Here is a 26527-nt window from a genome sequence, read left to right as displayed (position 1 = left end):
GTGTGTGAATGTGATTTGATTTCAATATGATTTGAAATCAAATCAACCGCCTCAGCTAAGGAGGTGACCTGTGACCCACAGGAGCATTTAAGGGACCTTCAAGGGCCCCCCCCTCCAGTTCACTACAGACTGTCTGCCAGCTGCTCCCGATTGTTTTTCTCCTTTTCCTCTCTCATTTTCTCCCTCAGGTAAGAGTGATAAAACAGAGTGTGATTTAAGGTAGTCTGTACAAGTCTCTGTTCATATATACTCACATTTGATTGGTCAAAATAAAAGCTGGCCTCATTGGAGGATCAGATTTCAGTTCAAACCCTACGAAGCTCAGACTCTTTCCACACTAAGCTGCCATGTGGTTTCCGATATGTGTATGAATAAATTAACTGCTGAAGCTGCACCTGCAAACATTTGAAACAGTGTAAAACACACAGTAAAGCATAAGAGAACTAAGTTGGACATTCAAATCCCATTGTTTTATTCTCCATTAGTTTCATCTCAAACAAATACAGTATATAGACAGAAATGTGTTAAGCATTTGTGTTAACTGCTAAAATTAGTATATTATATTCCCTGTAAAGTCCAGAGTTGTTGTTGACATCAATCTGCCAAGGAAGTTATGTTTACTTCTGCTTAGTTAAGAGCATTACAGAAAAAGAACTGAACAAATTACAATGAATCTTGGAATTATATGGTATCGGTGATGAAGAACCGATACCATTTTGGTGCGGCTTCAGGAGCAATTTTTTCACATTCTTTAACATTGTGAGATATTGTGCTTTTCAACATTTTTCTCAGACAATAATTCATGGATCTTGATGAAACAAATCAGTTTTTTTAAGTGGACTGATATTTTTGTGTGTGTGTAATTTGGTGATGATCCAAATAAAAATCCAGATGCAGTTAATTTAAATGTGGTTTCAAAAGGGATTGATGGTTCTTTGTGGAGTTACTCTCGACTGCCATAGAGCCTTCTGACCAATTAAAGACATTATTCGTTTTTGTGGTTGGGTTAGAATGTTCTTGAATCACCATGTATTGTTACCTGCAGCACAAGTGTAGATGTATTCTGTCTCAGCCTGGTCACCTGAGAAAAAGAAGAAAAGAAGGAGAGATGGATTTTTCAAAAATATAACCTTTCTTCATATATGCTTGATCTGGTCTCTGTAAAGGGACTTAGGGTTTGTCTGTGTGAGTGTTATATTTACTTGGCTGGTAGTAGTCATACATCTTGACCACGGCTGGCTTCAGGTTCTGCACTGGCAGCTCCTGGATGAGACGTAACCTGTAGTTGATGGGTATGTCCTTTGGTAGCTGTTGGTTAAAAAGAAAATACAGATTACACAATTAGTAACAATAAGAAAATTATTATCTCTTGACCCTCACTGGGAATTCCGCTTACCTCCCGGATGTACACCATAACATGATCCTCCTTTTCTTCAACACGATCCACCAGCAGGGCGCCTTTGAGCTGTGGGGGGGAGGATAATCAACTGGGTTTCTCATCAATAACGGATGTAAACTAGTCTAAGTTACACTAATAACTCACCTCCTTCAAAGACTGTGGATCTGGGACAAAGCCAGAGAGCATTTTGATGTCCAGGATCACCATGTTTGTATTATTCTCTTTTCCATGATATCTGCAATGAACCATAAAGATGTGAAGTCCCATACCTTCACCATTGTCCTCACAGTTAGGATATGCTGGAGAATGTTGGCATACTGGTTCATCCACCATCAAGTACACACTGGTATATACAGAGCATTGTTTGACAAAAATGTCAGTACACCTCCATCATTAGTGTAACTTGTGGGAGTAGATTACTTACAGGCACTTTAGCAACAGACTGAGTTTGTTTTTGGCGCAGTCAGCCTCTGGCTTGACCTCAACACTGAAGGATGTGACTTCAGTCGGAGTTGGGATGTTGTAGTTAAGACTAATCTGAGAAATAGGGAGACAAGGTAAAGTATAAGATTCAAAATACTGAAATAGAATATCAAGAATTTCCTTTCCTCAAATTTATGGAACAGAAGAACCATGTTGTTTTCAAGGGAGTCACATTTACACGTCCAGATTTTAGGTTGCTGCACAAAACAGGATAATCTGGATGTTTTTGGACCTGATTCACCGCTTCTGATAATTCCGGGAGCGTTCAATCTATGCTGATTATCTACCCAAAAAACCCTGAAGTGTGATGGTCATGCAAAATGATCTTAGTTCTGTCATGTTTAATGGCTTTATGTAGCATCAAGTCATTTCCCAGATTGTAAGAGTTTAGGACTGGTCATTTCATTAAAATCAAAATCCAGTTATTTGAATAGTCAGACCTGCTCATTTAATTAAAAATGAGAAGCAAAGCTCTCTGCATACAGACACCACATATAATTGGAGATGCAGCACTTTCAGACTATCTGCACTGCTACTGTAAGCCTGTTGAGGTGAGCATTTATCCAACAGAAGCAGTTATAGCTCCAGTGTTAACTGACCTGTATTGAAGCACACGCGCTGCCCTTCACCTTCACGCTGTACTTTCCTATCACGTCCTGTAGCGTCTTCTCCTGGTACAGCAGTTTGTTGTCCCTGTTCACATCAAATGACAGCTGACCACTGGGGGACTGGACCATCACTGTGCTTGAACCGTCTGGACTGAATACCAGAGTGGAGTAAAGAGCCAGAGCCTGAAGAGCCACCACTGTGTCCTACAAGACACATAAAATACTTTATGTTACTTTAAATCTTTAGACATATAATCACTTGTGTTTACACATACAGCAGGAAGAGGTGGAAGGTCACCATTAAAATGTAAAAGCTGACAATGGTGCATGGTGCATGTTGAAAGTAAACAAAATTTTATCTTTATCACGATAAGGAATTAAACAGAATTTCATTTTTTTTCTAAAAAAAAACTATTATTTGGAATTTTACAGATGAAATAGGATGTAATATTCTTAATCCTACTTACAATCTAAATCATAAACTGTAAATACAGCATTTAGATACCCGCTCTATTGGCATACACACACACACAGTGGACGGCTGTGGCTGAGGGGTAGAGTGGTTGTCCTCCAACCTGAAGGTCAGCAGGTTGATCCCCAGTCTGACCCATCTGCATGCCAAAGTGTCCTTGGGCAAAATGCTGAACCCCGAATGGCCCCCTATAGAATAACTAAGTGCCGCAAATAGATGCATTGTATGATTGTGTGTGTGAATGGGTGAATGTAGAACTGTACTGTAAAGCGCTTTGAGTGGTCATCAAGAAAAGCGCTATATAAATACAAAGCCATTTACCATTTACACAAACACACACGTGGACACATGGTTTTCACATGACAGCTCTAAGCACACATCATCCTCTGTTTGGCTTATACCTGTGTGGACGAGAAGCCTCCATAATAGTTCTGCTGACCCGTCAGCCATCTGACAATGCGAGAGGTGTAGCCCAGGTCTTCAGCAATGGGCGAGGCACTGAGTTTGGCCAGCATCACATAGGAGCTGATCTCAACAGACAGAGAGGCCGATGTTTCTGTTGCTGTCTGAGACCAATGGAGGAAACCCCCTAAAACACACCCATCCAAAACATACAGGCATAAGGTCAGCTACAGTGACAGTAAGTGAAGGCAGAACGATTTCCTTGAGGAGGACGGCAGCTTGCCTTGTTTGTGTCCAACTCTGTCAAGGTGCGTCAGGAGGTGAGCACGGGTCTCCATGTCTCCTGCCAGGGTAAAGACGTATGCCAACAGAGCTGTGGTGTAGGTGTTGCTGAGGTCATTGGCGGACTCCTTAAGGCAGGACAGGCTCTTCTTCACCACAGCATCCTGTAACATATATTTTAGATTGAGAAAGTATGTGCCAATACATAACAACAATAAAACTCAGAATTGAGATATTGTCACTATAAATATTGTCTTCAGTCCATCTTCAGAACCATTCAATTAAATAATGAAGAAAGATACAGAAGTAGCTAATCAACAACTAGTGTTGTAAGGCACTACAAAGACAGGTCATTATTTTATGACTACACTAAACTAAAAGAACTGTTTGTGTTAAGATAGTTTTTTCAATCTGAAGTCTCCATGATGAAAAGTAGCCGTTGTTATAGTTAGGTTAGGTTTATACATTGTAATAGTGCATATTATATTGTTAATTGTGAATCAGGATTAATTGTTACACTCACAAAAAAAAATTGTATACTAACGAGTGGCAAGTGGGAAGATTTCTGTATTTCACTCATTAGTACAAACAAAACTACTAATAATAAAAAGTTAATTCAGTTTAAATTTGTGTAAAACTTTCTTTGAAAACATGAGCAGTTGGTGAAACAATCAGAGCTTAATACTGTACTGAAACAGATGCCATAAAATGGGAAGTATAGTGAGACATTTTTGTAGTTTAGTCACAAAACAGTTTTGTTGTGGCTGTGTCGAGCAAAGCCACCAGATTTAAAATCTGAGGTCATCATCAGCTTGTTACTCAAGTCAAACAGTAGAGGTGTTATTTCCACCAATCTGCATATTGCCAACACAATGTGTGATATCACTTTGTTATCTCATGTGCAATATTACTATTCATGCACTATAATACTTTCATAGCAGGGTTGTCAGCATAAAACAGGATTAAACGTTTGACCCCTTCACCCTTTTTGGCATAGAGGGGTGCTTTCACCAAATAACTCTTTAATTAAAAGAAAGCTAAAATTATTTGTTTTCTTTATCAATGGAGTGGCGATTGGTGCGCATATAGGTTTATCTTGTAATTGTGAAGTTTGGAGTGAAACAGCGTGAGATAATTTTTGGGAGGGAGTTTACTCACATCAGTGGACGAATTCATTTCCAAGAAACCGGCAGTGATGTAAGCAGTAAGCGTCACTTCATCAGACACACCACCCTGTAGGAAGGGAACAATATTCACATATCGCATCACTGTGTATGAAACGCACAGGGACCCACTTAACAAATATGATTTTGCGCTTGCAGCCACATTAACTTTAATTCCATCAAACAAACGAATTTCACCCACACATTGTAAATAAAGTACAGCAAGATATTACTCAGTGATAATAAAATGTCTATAGTTATATTGTTTTAATCACAATCTACAGGTACAAAAAGCTCACCTTCATCCTGTTGTTAAAAAGTTTTCCTGACTGTTCAAAACAGCCATTTTTACGTTGTTTTTCCTCCAGCCAAGTTTTAGATGATTCAATATTCCTTGGGTCAATGTAGATGAACGATTTTGCTTTGGCAAAAGATCTCAACACGAAAGCAGTTAGCCTGAGGACATCAAAACACAGTTAGACACTGACAAAAGGAAAATAAGGAGACGCACTTGTTCTGTATCACACTTCATGATACCGAACATAACACAATATGGTATAGGTCATAAGTTTGGCTAGGTCATGCATAAGGTACCAACTAGTGCAGGGCCCGTTCTTAACCTGCCTGTTTGGAATGGCATATTCTCTAGTTGTTTGTTAAAGCTCTAAAGCTACTTCAGAAATATCCCTTGACATTAGTGAGTCCTTCTCAAACAGTTCTAGAATACACTGTCCCTTTTTATTGTTTGTGTGCTGGACATTGTGTGCAAAGCGTTTTATAAACAGTCTATGGCGAAGAGTGAAGTTAGAAAACTTTGTGTTCATGCTACCTGGTTAATCTGCAATGAAGATTATAAATTCAATGTTTTCATAGAATTAAACTGAATTTGATTGATAAATATTACTTTGGGTTTTATATACAATTGAAAATGCTAAATTGAACTGCTGTTATTTTTGTAAACATCGCAAGTTAGCTATTTGAGAGTTCTGACACAATCTTCAGTTAACAACTTTTCAAAATAAAAGCTGTTCAATTCAACTTGATATAAGGCATTGCAGCAACAAAACAAACTTTGTGCTTTGACTGTTGTTGTCATGACGGAGATCAGCACCCACAATCCGATAGACTCAGTTCACAGGCTGGCCATTAGCACACTGCCTCGCCCCCGATGACTGCTACAGGGCACTTCCCTGGGCCATTAATAATACACATGCCAAGTGTGATGCATACAGAAACACAGACAACTGTGGAATAAGTAGGTAATTAAAATAATTCTATGTACATCAGTTATTTCTCACCAAGTGTTCCCTGTTCCTGATCCAAATGTGCTGTAAGCTCCATCAATATGTTTGTAGTTCAGCTGTCTCTGGTAACCTATGGAATAAAATAAATTAAATTTTATTAGGGCATAATGATTCACACCAGTCCTAGATTATTCAGCTGAAGCTAACTGAGGCTCACCGCTTGACAGGAAGTTGGTAGACTTCTCCATGATGGCCGGTGTCAGCTGCTGTGTGTTTTTCAGGTACTGGAGGATGTAGATGTTGGGGGCCAGAAGCGCCATGTTCTGCTCACCACATCCATACGGCATCCTAAGCAGCCCATCCAGGTTTTTCAGGGCTCGACCCAGGATGTCGCCTGCACAAATACAGTGACTCACTAAACATGTAAATGACTTGACACACTGATATAAAACCATGTTAACAAGCTTCAAACACAGCTGATACAGAAGGCCATGCACTAAAGGAGTTTTGGTATTTTCCCTCAACTGTACTGAATTCTTAACTATAGAAATTGTGTTCTTTATACAAGTATTATCTGAAATCACAAGTGCTTCAGCAATTCAACACCAATCTGAACATTTGTGGGAACTCTTGGGTTTCTCTACAAATTTAAGGTCTTGACCTTTTTATGTCATAACCCTCAAGATTGAACTGAACTGAATACCTTTTATTATAATTCATTCTTAATTTTTGCCCTGGATTTTTTGTGTGAAGCACTTTATAACCTTGTTTAGATAGGTGCTTTACAAATAAAGTTATTATTATAATAATTGTATTGACTAAATAACTATATTCTGTATTTTGCATGAAAGTGCATTGGTTGCATTATACGAGCAAATGCAATCTCTCAAGAAGGACAATAACATCAACATCCAAACGTCCCTTTTTACTATCAATGTCCTCATTTCTGAGGCATCAAGAAAAAGGTGAACTGTTAACTCTGCAAAATTAGTTTATCCGTTTACCCAGAACTGATAGTGAGGCACGAGCTGATCCATCGATCACATTCTCAGGGAGCTGTAACTCTACTTCCTCTGTCAAAGCCTCTCCTGTGTACGGACAGACAACAACCACCTTAGAGACAAACTCAAGCCACGGTCAGGATCAAAACAAAGACGTAATTCAGATTTATGAACAGTTAGTGGATCCTGAATCATAGCAGTTCTGATGGAGCAATAAAATGAATGAAACATTGGTCTGTCTTGAAGCAAAATAATTAAAATATTACATTTGTATGGACAAAATGTATGAAATGCATTTAAGTAATGACTTTTGAAGATTTGGAGATGCTCTCACTTAACTTGGCTGAAAGGCCAAAATAACCAATGTATGCTACCTTTTTGCAACTGGTGGTCAACTTACCTTTTGGACAGAGCAGCAGGTTGTGGGTCTTTGTCATTTCAGTTCCCTCAGCCTGAGAGGGAAAGAGATAGGGAATAAGGGGAGTTGAAGAGTTTCCAACTTGTATTTTTTTTTGGGCTTAAGGAATAAAGACCATTGCTATTATATATTAAAAACAACTACCTTTACTATGAGTGGTCGGGTGACCATGTCGATACGGCCTCTTGCTGGAACGCTCACTATCTCATTGTCACAGGAAGTGTGAGATGCCACAGCCTCAGCAGTCACCGACACATTCACAACCCCTTAGAAATGTTTTTAATTAAACCCTGTTTGAAACTTGATTGACAATTATCTCAGATCCGATAAATTTCAAAAGTATTTTGCCACTGTGATGGATTTCCCTGATTTCACAGAGATTTAAAACATGTGGAAACCGACACACTCATTCCACTACCTTGGCAAAAGTGTGGATGAAAGCTTGCCTCACCTAAAGCTGTAGGTGACATGTTCCAGCTGAGGGTCAAGCGCTCATTGCCACACAAACAGGAAGTGTACTTATCACCAGAGAGGGGGGTGAGGGTGTAATCTAAGGAGTGTGCTGGCGTCACAGAGACCTGTTCAAGAGACACAACAATATATTTGAAACTGCTGATGTGAAGCGAATGTGAACAAATCCTCAAACTGCTGCATGTTTGGAGACATACAAACCTGATTCCACGTCTCAGTCACGTTGATACTAATAAAATTAGGATTAAACCAAAATGCAGCCGTAACCACTGTTTATCTTTAAAATGTGCATCTTGCATCATTATATATATTAACTGTTTAAATGAGACATATTAGATACTTGTTTAATTCATAACTAATTCATAAGGTGTGATGTACATTCATTAGTGTACACATGAATTCAATATATATTAAAGGGCATCATCAACATTGCACTATATGTGTAGGATGCCCACAGGGTCTCCACAGAAGGGTTAGTGAAGTATTTGTAATCTCAATTGTTCATAACAGTTATTTAAAAAACTAAAATGGAATCAAATTATGATTTCACAATGAATTTGGCTGCTTAAAGTAATTTCAACAACCCTGCAAAACATTTCCTTTAACCTCACGTTTGTATTTAGCTAGAGAACATAAGATCTACCAAACATCAGAAAGTTAATGTTGTCATTATGATGCTAGATTGTTGCCATGCAGACATTAGTTTACAGGCTTTTTAAAACTTCCTTTACCATGATGCAGCTGGAAAGGTAGTTGAAGATGGTTGCCTTCAGTTCAAAGTGCTCCCCCCGGATGATGGAGTAGGGCATCGTGAGCTCGAGGAAGAAGGGCTGGAAGACGGTGATTTCTTTACGAGGAGCCAAGCCAAAACCCTGAGGGGACAAACAGAAAGCCTCCGTCTCCCAGGTGGTGATGGTATCAGGGACAAGGAGGGACACATCCTTCGTCCCGGATGCTCTGGATTAACAAATACACAGAGACACAGATACTGTGAGCTAGAAAAAAACTTAACGTATTTGACTATTAATAGTCATGCAGATTAACCAGGTAGGATGAACACAAAGTTTTCTAAATTCCGTCTGCATGTTTAGAAAAAACATTCTACACACAAAATACAAAAAATGACAGTATGTTATAAAACTGTTTGAGGCGGATTAATTAATAAGAAGGAATAATTCTCTGGTATAATATAATGTAATAAACAGTTTGCAGGGAAAAGCAGACAGTCAGAAAGAAAAACTCAAATTTACACATCCAACAATGTAATAATGTAAAGTTGTACTAGTATTCGATTCATATACAAGCTCACCCAACTTCCATCAGGTCCCATATCCAAGTCTCGGGGAAGAAAGTACGGACTGTCTCTATAGCTGGAAGAAGAGAGCCTGGGGCACTGGCCATTCGGTTTAGAGGAGTTGCTTGATATGAAACACCTGAAAAGAAACAAAAAATGATTCAAATGGAGAGACAGTAGTAACCAGTGGTGGGATTGGAACGTAGTAAATTGACTTAGTTACTGTATTTAAGTACATTTTTCATGATGTATATTTTACTGAAGTAGATTTATAGATAATAGATTTTTTTTTTTTTTTTAAATAGATATGTCAATGGAAAAGTTTACCTACATTGTAAAAGGAAAGAAGTATGGAGCCCTGTCATTTCCTATCTTAAAAAATGGATCCAGAGGATGATTAACAAATAAAATAAAGAGAGCAGACTGTTGGATGTCCGGAGCGGTCGGGAGCCCCGTAAAGTGTTAAATTGTTAATGTGTACCATCATTGGTTAGCCACTTATTATATTGTGTTTGTATTATGTGCTGCTGATTGTCATTATTTTATTTTTCCTATTATTAGATGCAGGGTGGGGTCGCAATGTTGATTTAAAAAATGTGTATTATGAATGTATTGATATTGTAGTGGTTGGGGGTTTAAGGGGCAATGGTGTGTCTATAATATTGTTAAGTATATGTGGGAAATCTATAAATAAATGTAGGAAAAATGGAACGATGAATAGGCTACACTCGGCATGTACTTTTACTCTCAATAATTTTACAACTATTTAAAAGAAAGTATTTACTTATACAAGAATAAGTAGAAACAATAGAAATGATAATGTGGTCCTCTTACTTATACTTGAGTTTATTTTAGTTTTTTCATTTATACTGTAACTTGAGTAAAATATTTCAGTACTTCCTCAACCACTAGCAGTAACACTGTGAATTGTTTTATTGCACCTAATCCAGTATGTGTTTCTTACCAGTGCAGAGCAGTTAGCATACTTACGTTGTTGGTGGTATTGATGGTATTCTCTTCCTCTGAAGTTGAGGCATGGAGGCATTTGGATAAACAAGTTTGTTGCCATCTTCAGTCCAACCCTCTAGACATTCAAACAACATACAACCATTAACTGCAATTAAAAAAAATGCAATCCTTTATTATGAAGGTATCTGTATGTGGATTTACCTCAAAAACTTTAAATGCATCAGTTCTCTCAGAAGGATGTGGATGAATGTATCTTCTTGGTCTAACCCGCAAGCATTCTACTGCATCATGTACATCATATGGAACATAAGACCTTTTGGTGACAGGCAACAAGTTAAAAATCTGTAAAGAAAAAAGGTTGAAAGCTTGAAACTGCTGCATGAAGATCTGATGACTGTATTCGTAGATTTAGGGCAGCTTCATCTCAAAAGGTGGTTGTCAAGTACAAAACACTCGTTATCTACTACACGATTGGTATGAGATTGTTATGGTTTTCTGTTTGTTGTATTACGTCTGAAGATAGGTCACTAATCAGCTACACTATTTACCCCTGAAACTCCAAAAGGGTTTTGTGGATTCAAACACAATTAGAAAATGTCCCCTTCTGGATGAACTATCCCTTTAAAGGTAACATAATTAGCATTGAACTGCATTAAACAGCTATGTTACACTGGTGGTAACAAGTGTACCTCCCTGGAAGAGGGACAAGAAAAACAATCAGAACATAAAGCCATAGCCTCTGGGTAATTGATATTATTAACGGTGGAAAAGATTTTGTAGAGGAAAACTAGAATAAAACTCCAGGATGTCAGCATCTATTTGTAGAGGAGCAGTTACCTTGTCTGCAGTCAGGCCCTCCCCTGGTCTCATGATGAGGACGCTCTGGTCGACAGCGCTCACTCCACACAGGGAGTCTGGTTGGGCCTTCAGCTGCATGGTGGTCTCCTCTCCTGGGACTGCTGAGGATGGAAGAAACTCCAGCGACACCTGACAAACACAGAAAACACACATCACACCATCTGGACTTTATTTCAATAAGACTAGAGCCTATAATATTGACAGGGACATTAATGTATATTCTACCAAACTTCTTACAATTTAAAAAAAAATGTCACAAAAGATGAAGGAGGTAGTATGTGTTCGGGAGGGGAGTGGCCACATGGCAGATTGACCTGTCAGAGTTTGCTGTATAAATGAACTTGAGTTTGGTGATGTCCTGTATTTTAAAGCTTGATCAAACTTCAGGTCAGATGTGGAGAGCTACAGACTTGACTGCTGACAGGGGTGATTGTGCACTTTTATACACACTACAGTTTGGGTTATGCCAAACTATGGTGACTTATTCCACACATGAACACCAGAGAACATGGTGGTGACCTGCATGTGCTGTTGGCACACTTTTGTTGAGGGCAGTCCCATACAGCAAAACCAATCTCAGTTATTAAGGATATTACGTGCTAAAGTTAGTGTTGCCATTCTCAACTCCCTTTTGTGCTCAGGCTTGTTCTTCCTTATGGTGATGGACGAGGTCAGAGCATCAGAGCTGTCATAAATGATCTATTCTCTGTGGATTGGCTGACTGAGATGTTGATCTGCACTTTATGACTTAAGATGAAGGACATGAATCATGACACAAGTGAACTTGTCGTACACAGATGACAACACAACATGTCTGGTTTGTCACTGAACTCAGGTAAAAGTAATTAATCTGATGTGAGTGTGGTTTTTCTACATAAACACAAACTTTATATCAGTCCTTCTAAGTGCCATCTAGCTAATTGATTTATTGATTCATAAATGCTCATTGTGGCCTTTCAAATCTAATTAACTGTTTGATTTTTATTATTGGCCATATATTAATAAGAAGCCTTGTTTTGATCCGCTCCCTTTTGCTCAAATTCTCTATCCTCTCCTTCTATAGGACAGGGCTGCATATGCAAACACACACAAACTGAGCGGTAACATCCATATCCTTGTGGATAACCTGGGTTCATATCCACATTATGTGGCAAACACCTTCTGCACATGAATCTGACAAGCGTAGCTGGTGCCTGATGTTTTCTTCTATACTGACCTTGTGACTGAAGCACTTCTCTACGGAGAAGTCAGCACTGTTAGCGATCACAGTCTCACTGGGGAGGACGGCGTAGGCTAAGACCTGGACTTCTGGCGCTATATTTGGATGCACATTTAACTCAAAGGATATCCCACCCTCAGTCACTAAAAGGTGAAGTTATAAAAAACAAGTATCATCCACATGTCTCCATGTACTAAAACAGCAGTGCAAGTATATTTTCATTCCATGTAAATCTTAAATATGAGATATTCCAGATTCTTGATTAAAGCCTGTCTCTGCTCACCTGGAAGGTCTTGAACTTCAATGTGTTTAAATCCTTGCATGATGATGGCTCCTCTGGATAAGACCTAGAGAGTTTGAGACAAAATGGCTGAATAAATGAGTCATGCAAAAATAAAAACTCATTCCCTGGCATACTAGATTACAAGTAGAGGTTTTTTGATTCAATTTTATGAGCTTTTATTTCTAATCGAAATTGATTGAGGGACGCTCTCATTTGAAATTAAGTCAATTGAGGGTATACAATAAAATACACATAAACAGATAGAGTGAATAAATTAACACAGTAAATATGATGCATATGCATACGTTATTATTTTAAGGACACTTTGTAATGAGTGCCAGGCCGTAGGCGCAAAGAAACTAATAGAAGTTCTACCAAACTCTGTGCTAATGCGAAGGGCCTGCAATGATCTTTTAAGTCAGATGTCAAAAACTGATATGAATGTCATTTTAAAATACATTTTCCATGTACATATTTCTGTGAAAAACATCTTCTCATAAGCTGAGAAATAGTTCACCGACAACTCACCAGGTACATCACCATTACCGAGGCCCCTTTCTCTCCAACGACAGTGTATTTGATGGAGATCTCTTCTTTTGTGTCACAAGACAGTGGATTTGTCTTCTTCACCACCTCCAGGGAGCTGACTGTTTGGGTGTCAGCAGAGGGAGGCTGGCTCATAGACACTGTGTGTTGGCCAGTCTCGTAGTATCGAGTTCTATAACCAGAGTAGCCCAGTGTTGGTTTATTACTAACCTATATTGTAGAAAAGAAACGAGAGAAGTGGAAGAATACATTGGAAAGTGAGTTCAGTTATCATAGAAAAGCTAAATGTCAAAGTAAAGACACAGTTCTTGTTGCAATATGGCCACTATACAATGGTGCACCCATGATCCGCTGCTGTACTTTTAGAAAACACCTTAGCTTCTCACTCTTGTGCCATGTTGTCATTGTCATGAAGGTGTTTTATGTGGCTGACGAGTTATCACCTACTTACGTGCAGGTTGATCTCTCCATTGAGTTCAGCTGTGGAGAATGAGAAAGTGGCCACACCATCGCTGTCAGAGGTGAGATTCTGCAGCAGGCATGAGGACCACCTCACACCTTTAATCAGGTAGACCTTCTTGTCAGCTATGGGTGTATCATTGAAGTGAACCGCTTTAACCTGTTAGGGGCAGGGCGTTGTGTCAGTGAGGATACAGATCGCTTTCGTCGAATGATAGTGACGACGTGAAGGGAACAATCTGCACTTACTTTTCCTTCCACATTTGATCCTTTGTCATAAATCTTGGGTGTGTCAATGAACATCAGCTTTCCGATAACATATGAAATCTGCAGTCTCTTCATTTGTTGGAGGGAAATACCTATGCAGGAATCCTCCATGTTACATTGATGTATGCAACATGTTGTTCAAGTAAAATGTACTGTATAAATTTGCTTCAAAATATCTCTTTGATGTATGAATAAAATATAAAATATTACAAAGACTTGCCTGTCCCTTCCTCTTCCACTTCAACAATCAGATCCAAGTAATCTTGAAGCACCTTTTGGTCGAGTTTTGTGAAAGTTGTCATCTTGAAGTTAAAAGTGGCACAACCTTTCTTTCCCGTCTAAAATCACAAATGAAATGAGATTAGATGGATGTAATTCAAACTTAAACTCCTTTTATTCGTTCAGATTTCACCTTAGTAGTTTCTCAATATTTACAGTCTGAGGGTCATGCTCTTCTCAGACTACTATGTTCTGCAGACTGACATTACAGTTTAACCTGGAAAATGTTCAGAGCATCAAAGTAACGAACCTGGTAACCATTAACAAATGCCATTGTAATTTACGTGAGTATTTAGGACTGAAACTGCCAAAATAAAAAAGGAATAAATAAATAAATCATTTAAAAATATCAATAATAATCTTATACATAAATAAATACACAATACATACAGTTTGAAACATGAACGTATTATATAAATATATATATATATTTTTAATATTTTCCCAATATTTATTTATGTCCCTTACATCCACTACCATCAACTGGCGTTAGGTATTAATTAGTGCGGTAGAACAAGGAATATCCTCCATCTTGTCCTATGTTCTAAAAAGGGAAAGCATTTAGTTTAAAAAGGTAAAGAGGTAAAGATGTCTGAACTACTGAGGGGGCCAAATGGCTTTCATACCACTGCCATACAAGCAAGTAGCCAGTCAGATTTACCTTTAGCCTCAGCGCACCCTCATGTTCCGCCTGTATCATTGATAACAAGACCAAAACACTCTTCCAAGAATGCAATCTGCATTTTCATTTCATTTTGTTCTGTATTTCTGTGTCTGTATGTTAATGAGATGGGTGGGGTTTACTCAGTCTTACACTGGCATACAAAAGTAAATAAATAAATAGATATGGTAAATAAAGTAAATGAATACATTTATATTTGAATGAAGTACATGTCACCTTACCCACACTGATACACAGAAAAACACAGTTACACTTTACTCCTTGTTTCTGCTGAGAGATGATTCTGTCCACTCTACCTCCTTTGTCTCCTCGTAGCATGGGGGTGTTATGTCAGGAAGTCCCTCTGGATTATCAGGAGTAACTATAGCAACATAATAGTGACTAAGAGGTCGGCAGACCTTAACTTTGACACTGCCTGGCACAGGTTGTCCATATGTATACCTACGAAGCACATTGTTGACAAGTAGACAAAAAAACAACTGGAACTTAATCAGAGTTACAGTATTTTGGGAGTACACATGTGAAGCAAAGGTTTTGACTTACTTTGCACATATTTCAGAGTGTATTTCTTCCTGCTCAATGCTGACGATATCATCTGCCGTTATTTTTACATCAAATTTAGGCAAAACTGTGGATGAAATATGGTTATTACACATTTGCTACATTGCGGGTAGATGGAAATGGTTTCTTTTTTTCTTAAATTGCCATAACTTACCATATTTCTCCACCTTGAAACTGTGATATATTTTAACCTCGCCAACGGTCACAATAACCTGGTAGGTTCCTTCCTGGGCCTCAGAGTTCAAGGAGTAAGAAAGTTGCAGTATGCTGCTATCGGCTGTTTTATTCAGCCACTGTGCAACTCGGTTATGATTAGAATCCTGTTTCATAAATTAAATGGGAAGGAACATGTGTTTATGACACAAAATGAAACTCATGTAAAGGGATGTCACACAGAAATACAGCTCTCAACATGCTGCTCAGCATTTCATATTCTCCTTCTGATCAAATTTAACCCAACTATAAGCCCACACTTCAACTACATACAGTGTTATTTTTCAACTACTCTAAAAGCCTTAGCAACACACTGTCAAATTACAGACACTTTATATACAGAAACAAATGAACATTTCATTAACAAAAATATTTAATGTAATCTGAAAAGAAATCGTCTGCAAAGGTCGATTTACTGGCATTGATTAGCTTTTCCATATCATTGAACACTGGTTGACAACCACAGATTGAATTAAGATTTTTCATTCACCAGAACATATTGACTTGATATAAAGGGCACATATTTTACACCTTTCTGGGATTTAATTTGAGGTATTGGTACCCCTAATATGATATCAGTGGTTTGAAGTAAAAAAAACTGCTGCAATGTGTATTTCTATGTCTTCTCTTCTGCCACTCTCTGGAGCTGCGGGCAGAATAGGCTGTTTTCGCATGCCTCATTAATTATTTATGAGCCCCTCCTCAGAAGCTGGACTGGTATCGGCTGAATGGGGTCACGAGAGGATTGCGATTCCACGATGACATCACACACGGAGAGGAGGTACGAAACGTAACGTTCCTGTAACATATTTCTTAGAATGGACTGAATGAAAAAGTCTGTGGAGAGACTGTTTTTGTACATGAAGGGTCCCTACTGACCCATTCAAGTAATTACGGATAGTAAAAGCCCAGAACATATATTTTGCACAATATGGGCCAGTTAAAAATGAAAAAGCACAAATATGTAAAAGATTTAACTTTCATCAATGTTGTAACAGTTGTTCACATGTAAACCCTCTTGTTTCAATGAAGCCAAATTTGATAGGTTGGTTGCCAAATCTTTAAAAGTTTATTTACTCTTAAAGTTTTAGAATTTTGAAATACTCACAAAACATTTTGTTGACTTGTTTACTCATGGGGTACTTGATGATTTTGGGAGGTTTACATTTTACCAATATGTAAAGCTCCTCTACCTCCAGTATACAGTGTATTAAAGTGTGAGTGTATTGTAGTGTGGATGTAAGACTTACCTCAACTTCAATTATATTGTACTGCAAGAGAAGAATGAAAGAAACAAAGAGAACTATGTTGAAAGACAGGTTGCTTTACATTGATCTCATCAGGCATTGTCCTAATCAGGGTGGGTAGGAAATCAACAACACAATAGTATCGAGCAGCTAAAGCTCTGATGTGTCGCTATCAATTATCTAATGCAGAGACCGATTTTATTTTCTTCATTAACACAACAACATTAACAGGTCTATTGACTATTGTCTATTGACTCCGCAAACAGAGTCCTGTTTGTCCTATTGACCCTTCATCAGGAGCTGACTTATTAGAGAAATACAGCAACTGTGGTTAAAGGGCAAATTTATGTCTGTCACTTCATTACTTTACTGATTTTCAGTTTAACCCATTCAGCCAAATCAAACCTGCACCGTTGTCACACAGAATCACTGATTCTGTGGTTTGTGAGTGGAATCTACAAGATGGAGACAGTTCAAATACTCACCAGCCTATTGGTGGGTCTCATCCTGCTGTCCAGTGTGACGACTCTGAAATGCACTGAGAAATTCAAAGAGGTTAAATGAGGCTTTTGCTAAATATCATATCCGGCCACTTCAACTGCGGTCTGCACAGAGCTGATAACGTAACTACCAAACCTGAGATTACAAAAGAGGCTGTTACTGTTTGGCTTTAAAAACATTCTCTCTGTTGTCTCTCTGTTTCTGATTCCCTCAGGAAGCCTCCAACACATAAGACCCAACTGAATTGAAATTAAAATACCAGAGTAAAATTAAAGCAAAACGTGATAAAACAAGATAAGATGTATTTTCTTAATTGATCTGTAAGATATTTAGTCTGTCATCGTAGACCAGGTGAGTGAGCCAGTTGTTTCCCATCAGGCCCTGAGGCCTCGACGAGTATCTGTCGTCCCTGAGCCCAAAAATTCCGTGGATTTTAAAGTAGAAATCTGTCAATAACTGATAAACCTCATATTCTGCACAACAACATAGATCATTAGATCAAAATTACTTGTTTGTCCAGGGAGGTAGATGGGTTTATCTGTTTGGACAAACGTCATCGGTTGGTAGACAGTGGCCTTGACTTTCCTCACTTCTTTTGAGTAAAAGGTTTTGCCTTTCAACTCCACCTCAAAGTTGTACACCTCTTGATTCTGCACCAGGGGAACCTGTGAAAGAAACATATTTTGTAGGCACCAGGAGAACTATGTGTGTTAATACTGAATAAATGAACATGTCTTTGGAATAAAAGCCTTTCTCATGAGCTGACCTTAAAATCAACGCAGTCATGAAACTCCTGACTGGAAGATTTTTTCAGAAGGGTTGTGTTCATTTCAGCAGAAATCAGAGTGATGGTCATGTCCAGAGTCTCGTTGGGCTTCAGGAGACTCGCACAAAATTTGGTTTCAGCTCCAGCCTCAAGAACTGCAGGGATGGCTACCATGTAATGCCTATAGACACAGAAACATAAACACATGCCATTGGGTAGCCTGTCACACTGGATCTCAAACACAGGGAACACCAACACAAACCTTTGTAGCGAATCAACAAGATCTAAACCCTAGTTTGAAAAGAAAAGTACACACACACACAAAAAAAAAAAACAGGCAAACTTACGGTCCTGCCATGACTTGAGCGACACACATGCAGCTCAAGAGGACACAGAGTGTCCATGTCCACATCTGAATCCAAGGACGACCCATGACTGACTGAGATGATCCTCACAGTCAGCATCTGTTATACCCGCTGATACAGAACCCCCGCCACCCCACCCTCCGAACACACACCCACCCACACACAGACATACTGTATCCCCCCACACACTCTCATGCAACTGCTCTATTTAATTTCCAGTAAGTCTTGAGTCGTAAGTCAATCCTTTATAGACTTAGCGTATAAGACTGTGTCAGAGATGCCTTTAAATATATTTAATATTGTGCATTATTGTCTGAATAATGTAAGTTTAATATTCAAAAAGTATATAAGTTCAAATCTAAAAAAAGTTAAAAATAGGCTCTGCAGGACCAAATTACAACAAGTGACAAACTAGAAACTAGAGCTGGAACGTCAGGACAATATTTTAACTGGGTGTAGATGCTCCAAAGCTATTATATTGTGTATTGTGTATATGCCGTTGTATAATGGAGCAAACAGAAAGACAAACTCCTCTGCTAGCAACGCGAAAAGAGTGAATTTCCTTTTTAGTGTGTTTACAATTACTTAAAAAAACTGCATACATCCACTAACGTTGTTGTAAAAGAAGGATACCACAGCTGCAGGTATCCTTGTTGGGTTCTGCAACGTTGCCCTTTACCCAGCAGGGGATGTTTGGTTTTGGCATGCTAACCCCTCTGACTTAGGTCAAAGTAGACACTTTTTTCACCAGTAAGTAAACCTTTGGACTGATAAAGTCCTCGAACTTTGCTGGATTACAACACACAAAGTGATGTGCGATTCAAACTATTTGTATGTGTTAAAGTCTTTATAAAACATAGACATATATATGCAACAAATGAATATGCATGCAATTCATGCGGGCACTGATTTTTATCTGTATGAATCAGTCCCCTCCTGTTCGCAACTCTCTGCAGCTGCTTCGGCATATATGACCTGGAACAGGATCAAGTCTGATCCAGGTTACACTCAGATACAAGTAAATATCTGAAGATAAACACCGACTTTGATGACAAAGTCTTCAGATCAGTCTTCATACACACTGGTAAAAAATTTACAATTACGCAATTAAAGCCCCTGATCTGAGCTAGCAAACACGTCCTTTTTGACCCATGCTTTACCGTTGCATATAGTATATTCTGTTCAAACATGAAGTTAATTATTGCAAAAGAGAGAGAGCACAAGTACAGCCTATTTTTTTGTAAAAGCAGATGGGTGAGACCAAAAACTAAACCGAACACGTTGTGCATGCCTATTGGATTTGGATTTTTTTCATTTACACTCACCCATAATATCATTGAGGTCTGCAGATCAGATGCTTCTGGAAGTCCTGAGAATGATATCAGGCCTTTTCGGTTGTTTCTCCTCCACATGAGGACCTCACCATAGTCTCTGGCTTTTTAAATAAGTTGAAACTTGTATTTATGTGATTTTATTTTACTATATAGTTTCTACTTTATTGTTTAATTTAATAAAATGTATCTTCCCTGTCTTGGCTCCAGAGCACTTTGGTCAACGTCTATTCATGAAAAATGGTTCAGGCTGTGGGCACTGCTGGTCAAAACAGTTAAAAAGCCAATTTCAACTCGACAAATCTGTGCTTTTAATCCATTTGTTCACACACACAAGGGCAAAGCAAACCTTAAATCGATGCCACTAAATGCAAAACGATAAATGGTAAATGCTGCAACCTAGGGCAAAAAAAAAGTAAACTAACATTAAACTAACTATAAGGTAAGACAAGAGTGGTAGCATTTCATCTCGGCTGTCCGTAAATTCCCATTGTCATGTGGAGTTTGAATTAATGGCCAGTCTTTCGTGCTCTTTCCAAGACGTTTCTCCTTTGAAGCAGCAGCAACAGCACCCTCTGCTGGTTGCAAAGAAAATTGGAAAAAGCTTACAGAACCTGGTATTCCCAGGCGGTCTCCCATCCAAGTGTAGCGGGACAGTTCTTAATAAAGGTTTATACTTTTGGTAGTGTCATTTTCCCCGCTCTGGGTGTGTTGATTGACCTGACCGTACGGCGGCTCCTATAGGCTGCGGGGAGGCGGAGGAGTTTATTTAGGGACACCTTGGCACTCTCCCTCGTCCTCTCTCTCCCCCCACTGCCGGTCCTGTGGGTGTGTGCGGAAGTTTAGCGTGAGCGCAGCACGTGTGGTCGCAATTGTTTGTCGCAGTAAGTTGCTGGAAGTTATTTAATGTTAACGGCGATCACAGAGAAAGTGTCCGCAAATTGTAACTGAAGTTTGTCCTTAGAGCCCAGCGTGAAGCTGTGTCTGTGTGCGACTGTGTCGGCGTCACCGTGGATGCACGCTGTCCCTGCTTTATTTTAATGAATTAAAGGTATGAGATAAGGATGTGTTTTTATGTTTGTAAATGTTTTTAAATATTATAAATGTGTTTAAATTGTGTGACCTAACTATAACATGTTTGTTTTATAGGGCTGCCTCCAGCTAAATAGTTACGGTCACTGTTTTTTCCCACTTTAGATTTCATTTAGATTATTTGGTTTGATTATTTGTTTCTTTGTGTTTTGTTTTGTTCTATTGCAAGGTGCAATATATACGGTTGACTGGGACTGTGCAATTCAGTGGTAGTGACTTGAATGGTGGTGAATTATTGGCTCCATAAAGTAGAGGCCCTCTTTTGTCATTTTGTTGTTGTATATCGTTTGCAGTGATTTTCTTAAAGTGTGTTGTGTTTGGTTTTTAATGCATGATATTTTAGCATTGTACAATTGGGTCTGGAGCCTCTAATTTCTCTATTTTAAGCTGTCATTTATATCAAGTCCAGGCCAGCCTTTCCAACCTTTGCACATGTCACTTTACTGTTTGAGCAGTCTGTTTTAAATCATTTGCATCTATTAAATAAATTGTATTTTGTATTGATATCTCAGCCTCCCGTCCCGTCTTATTCTGGATACTTGTTGAACCGAATTGACATTAACTGTCATCTCTGAACCATTTGTAAATCACTACACAAGTACTAACCAGGCCCGACCCTGCTTAGCGTCCGAGATCGGACGAGATCGGGCGTGTTCAGGGTGGTATGGCCGTAAGCGAAGGAGTCCAGCCACAATACCTTATTTATACATGTGAACCACCACCATCATGATTACTATTGTTGCTTTGTGACCATTGAAGCTGGGTTTTTATTGTTATTTAATGTTAAGGAAATAGAAGCTCAAGGTGCATTTTTTTTTTTACAATGTTGCAAGAAAAACAAATCATTACAGTTTTCAATAATTTCCTTCAGTGATAATGTCACGGTGTCATACACTGTTTCTTCTTCTGTAGGTGAGTAAACTCGCTGCTCTTTCATCCTTCTCTCCAAACAGGACATTTTGAGAATGATATGTTACTATTACATGAATAAAGTAGTGGTTGGAATGTCAAAAGTCTTTGGAATGTTCTCTCTCTTCCTTCAGTGATGATGTGTGTGTTCCATATCCTTCGTTTCTTTGATGGCCAGTCTTTCGTGCTCTTTCCAAGACGTTTCTCCTTTGAAGCAGCAGCAACAGCACACTCTGCTGGTTGCAAAGAAAATTGGAAAAAGCTTACAGCACCTGGTATTCCCAGGCGGTCTCCCATCCAAGTACTAACCAGGCCCGACCCTGCTTAGCTTCCGAGATCGGACGAGATCGGGCGTGTTCAGGGTGGTATGGCCGTAAGCAAAGGAGTCCAGCCACAATACCTACTTTATACATGTGAACCACCACCATAATGATTACCACAGTTTGGGAGATTACAGAACTGTGTGTCTGTTCGTCTGATCAGTAACATCGGGGCCCCCAGGGAACTGTACTGCCCCCCTTCCTCTTCACCACATACACTGCTGACTTTAAGCACTGCACAGAGACGTGTCATCTGCAGAAGTTCTCTGATGACATGGCCATTGTGGGGTGTGTTGAGGGCGGGAGGGAGGCTGAGTACAGGGACCTGGTTGACCGCTTTGTGAAGTGGTGTGGGGAGAACCGCATGCAGCTCAACGTGACGAAGACGAGGGAGATGGTGGTGGATTTCAGGAGGAACAAGCCCCTGCCCTCTCCTGTCTGCATCGGTGGGACGGCTGTGGAGGTGGTCCCTGCATACAAGTACCTGGGTGTCACACTGGACAATAAACTGGACTGGTCCACCTACACAGGGGCCGTCTACAAGAAGGGCCTGAGCCGGCTTTACTTCCTGAGGAGGCTCAGGTCCTTCAATGTCTGCAACAAGATGCTGCAGATGTTCTATAAGTCTGTTGTGGCGTGCACCATCTTCTTTGCTGTGGTGTCCTGGGGTGCGGGCATCAAGGCTAAGGACGCCAACAAACTGAAAAAACTCATTAGGAAGGCAGAGTCTGTGGTTGTCTCTAAGCTTGTCACCCTGGAGGAGGTGGTGGAGGACAGGATGCTGGCAAAACTGCTGGCAATCATGGACAATCCCTCTCACCCCCTCCACAAAACACTGGACAAGCTAAGGAGCAGCTTCAGCCACAGACTCATTCAACCCCGCTGCTCTAAGGAACGATACAGGAAATCGTTCCTCCCAACCGCAATAAGACTGTACAACTCATCTACCTCTGTCAGAGCCACCATCAGAGAACTGCACTAAATATACCTGTCTCCTTGCACTGTGTACCCTGTACAACACTCCGCTCCATATACTGGAACACTTACTCCACATCATGTGATATGCGTTAATATAAACCATATTGATACTGTATATCATTTTATACAACAATACTGTCTTTTGCACACTGTCTACATATTCTTACACTCATAGTATATTATATTATCTATTGTATCGTCAAATACTTATATTTATACCCTTACTATATATCATATATTATATCATACTCTTTGTATATTATTTGTATAAGTCTATATACACATGTTTATACATGTGTACATGTTATTATTATTATTATTATATTTACTATTATTATTATATATACTGTTGCTGCCATTATTACTATATACTGCTAGTATATTGGTATAATTACTATCATATATAAATATATATTATGTTATATTATATACTATATATACTGTACTATTTTTTATATACTGTCTAACAATAACATTACCATCCTATCATCAGTACTATTACCATCATCTGCCACTGCACCTTATCTACCTATTTATCTTGTGTTTCTGTTTTTTATTCTTTCTACCTCAATATTTTTTATTTTATTCTATCGTATTGTATTTTATTGTATTCAAATGTACCGGCTGCTATGACGACTTAATTTCCCTTCGGGGAGGAATAAAGTAATCTATCTATCTATCTATCTATCGTTGCTTTGTGACCATTGAAGCTGGGTTTTTATTGTTATTTAATGTTAAGGAAATAGAAGCTCAAGGTGCATTTTTTTTTTACAATGTTGCAAGAAAAACAAATCATTACAGTTTTCAATAATTTCCTTCAGTGATAATGTCACGGTGTCATTCACTGTTTCTTCTTTTGATGGTGAGTAAACTCGCTGCTCTTTCATCCTTCTCTCCAAACAGGACATTTTGAGAATGATATGTTACTATTACATGAATAAAGTAGTGGTTGGAATGTCAAAAGTCATTGGAATGTTCACTCTCTTCCTTCAGTGATGATGTGTGTGTTCCATATCCTTCGTTTCTTTGATGGCCAGTCTTTCGTGCTCTTTCCAAGACGTTTCTCCTTTGAAGCAGCAGCAACAGCACCCTCTGCTGGTTGCAAAGAAAATTGGAAAAAGCTTACAGCACCTGGTATTCCCAGGCGGTCTCCCATCCAAGTACTAACCAGGCCCGACCCTGCTTAGCTTCCGAGATCGGACGAGATCGGGCGTGTTCAGGGTGGTATGGCCGTAAGCAAAGGAGTCCAGCCACAATACCTTATTTATACATGTGAACCACCACCATCATAATTACTATTGTTGCTTTGTGACCATTGAAGCTGGGTTTTTATTGTTATTTAATGTTAAGGAAATAGAAGCTCAAGGTGCATTTTTTTTTTTACAATGTTGCAAGAAAAACAAATCTGTGACAGTTTAGACCACTGTCCCTGTTTGGCTGCCTGTCGGCGGCGCGCATTGATGGATGGTGTGAGCGGCAAGGCCCTCAAGCATACATTCTCTTTGTTCAAACACTCACAAACAATCTTACCCGCTCACCACGGCTCTGTACTGCAGACTAAAAGAGTCAGGGTGGGGCTGAGGGCTTTAAATATGGTGTCAGGAAATACCTGCTGCAACTGATTGGGCTGATTGGCCATGTTTGGGCCAAACCATTTTCCCTTGTGTCAAAGGGGGACACTGGACCTTGACATTGGACATTAATGAGTGACAATTTTAAATGTACTAGTGAAAATCACTAATCTGCTAAATGAAAGTAACATTAACATGCATGCTGTATTTTTTGATGAGTGTATTCATGGTTGGTTGGCAAAATGCTCAGTATTATAATCCCCCTGTTGATTGGGCCTGTCTAGTGGGAGGGGCCATGGGGTATATAAGGGGTGAGGTGCTGTCCTTCTGACAGTCTGCTGCATGCTGTTGCCGGAGGAGGTTGTCGGTGTTGTGCAGGGTGCTCAGCTCTCCACGGAATATCTACTGAGGTGATTATTCTATTATGTTGTAATTGAGTTTAATTTGCATTTATTTTGCTAATGGATTATTTGATTTATTGACATTGATTATTTGAAGTACCGGTATTTGATTTTGAATATGCTTTGATTTATTACAAGAGAATATTTGATTATTGATTATTTGAATTGATTGAATTATTTGATTGTGGAATTGGTTTTGAATATGGTTTTATTTGACTATTTGCAGATGTTTGGGTTTTGGCCTCCTATGTATGTTGTGCACTTATTTTGACACTTTGGGAGAATAAATGTTGTTATAAACCAATTTGCAACTGTGTGCCTTGCCATCTTTGGGTTTGAAAGTCCAGTCTTTTTAAGGTTACATTACCTTCACCCGAGGCGGGGTGTGACAATTGGTGGCAGTGGTGGGATGGCAGGCCGCAGAGGTTTTAACAAGCCTGGCAGAGGCAGAGCGAGAAGTGGGTTACGATCCCAAGTGTCAGTGCTAGCAACTACAGAGGAGGCTGAAGAGGTGGCCAAACCGAGGGCCATGGCTATGGAGCTGGAAGGGGCGGCGGCCATGGATGAGGATCGTGAAGGAGTTGGATGGAACACCGAGGAGTCTGATGAAGATGTTCAAGGATATGAGAACTTGGGGGCTAGGCCTAAGCGGGACAAAGAGGGGTCTAGAAAGGCTAGGTGGTCTGCTGAGCCACCGAGGCCTACAACAATGCCAGGTGAACCTACACTGGTTGACATGTTCAAAGACTTTTTGATTGGCCAGCAACGTAGGGAGGGTGTATTGGTCCGTGAAATTCAGCAGTTAAAAACTGCCATTACAGTGCCCAACATAACCGCCTCACCTGTTAGCCAAAATGCTTACCCTCCTCTTAACCTACCTTCTGATGGTAGTCTTCGTGTGCAGATGCCTACAGACACACAGACACACACACACACAGCCACTCCCAGATCTCAAGCTTCAACACCAAATCCCCCTCCGTCTCCGTCCAGAGATTCTTCCAACACACCGCTGCGTCCAGGTCCAAAGATGCTTCCTTTCCAAGAGGGAGAGGACATGGAGAACTTTCTTGTGCGCTTTGAGCGGATCGCTCGCACCTGGGGCTGGCCTCCGTCTGAATGGGCTTGTCGGCTCATTCCCCTCTTGACGGGTAGAGCCCTGGATGCCTACTCCGCGATGGAGGAAGACGACTCCAACGTCTACGCTAGCCTTAAAGAAGCACTCCTTGCAAAATTCGACATCTCTCCTGAGACATACAGACTTCAGTTCCGGTCGACCTACATACCTCCTGGTGAATCTCCCAAGGAGACTTATAGCAGACTCAAAGGACTTTACAGAAGATGGATCAAGCCAGAGCAGCGGTCCAAAGAGGACATCGCCGAGCTTCTCATTCTTGAGCAAATGCTTCGCATGCTTCCCGACGAAATGAAGACCTGGGTCAAGGAACATGAGCCAGAAGATGGACTTACTGCGGC

The 26527-nt window shown here is 39.7% G+C and overlaps 1 protein-coding gene and 2 non-coding genes across 4 annotated transcripts; all 3 read right to left on the bottom strand.

Moving 5' to 3' along the window:
• Positions 1 to 926: 926 nt before the first annotated feature.
• On the bottom strand, positions 927 to 18594 carry LOC128440872 (alpha-2-macroglobulin). Of its 2 annotated transcripts, XM_053423714.1 has the most exons (35): positions 18435 to 18594; positions 18088 to 18268; positions 17830 to 17986; positions 17306 to 17358; positions 16824 to 16844; positions 15515 to 15680; positions 15343 to 15427; positions 15096 to 15240; positions 14059 to 14176; positions 13821 to 13930; positions 13564 to 13731; positions 13095 to 13322; positions 12567 to 12630; positions 12281 to 12426; positions 11044 to 11193; positions 10408 to 10548; positions 10228 to 10321; positions 9253 to 9376; positions 8675 to 8900; positions 7924 to 8050; positions 7617 to 7738; positions 7455 to 7506; positions 7058 to 7141; positions 6271 to 6447; positions 6108 to 6183; positions 5109 to 5265; positions 4805 to 4879; positions 3648 to 3810; positions 3364 to 3551; positions 2482 to 2694; positions 1824 to 1936; positions 1544 to 1634; positions 1397 to 1465; positions 1203 to 1308; positions 927 to 1081 (listed from the first exon to the last, which is right to left on the bottom strand). In XM_053423714.1, exons 1-35 carry the CDS (start codon positions 18518 to 18520, stop codon positions 1023 to 1025), a joined length of 4335 nt encoding a protein of 1444 aa, XP_053279689.1. In that variant the 5' UTR covers positions 18521 to 18594; the 3' UTR covers positions 927 to 1022. The 2 variants fall into 2 exon arrangements, with proteins under 2 accessions (XP_053279689.1, XP_053279690.1); XM_053423715.1 differs by lacking the exons at positions 15096 to 15240; positions 15343 to 15427; positions 15515 to 15680.
• A 3450-nt stretch (positions 18595 to 22044) lies between these two features.
• LOC128440943 (5S ribosomal RNA) lies at positions 22045 to 22163 on the bottom strand. Its single transcript, XR_008338650.1, has one exon. It is a non-coding gene; the product is annotated as a 5S ribosomal RNA (ribosomal RNA).
• Positions 22164 to 24201: 2038 nt separating this feature from the next.
• On the bottom strand, positions 24202 to 24320 carry LOC128440942 (5S ribosomal RNA). The gene has a single exon (XR_008338649.1). It is a non-coding gene; the product is annotated as a 5S ribosomal RNA (ribosomal RNA).
• Positions 24321 to 26527: the final 2207 nt, after the last annotated feature.

This window comes from Pleuronectes platessa, chromosome 5 (assembly GCF_947347685.1).
Source record: "Pleuronectes platessa chromosome 5, fPlePla1.1, whole genome shotgun sequence".
Taxonomy (NCBI): domain Eukaryota; kingdom Metazoa; phylum Chordata; class Actinopteri; order Pleuronectiformes; family Pleuronectidae; genus Pleuronectes; species Pleuronectes platessa.
This window is presented reverse-complemented; position numbering and strand designations above follow the sequence as displayed.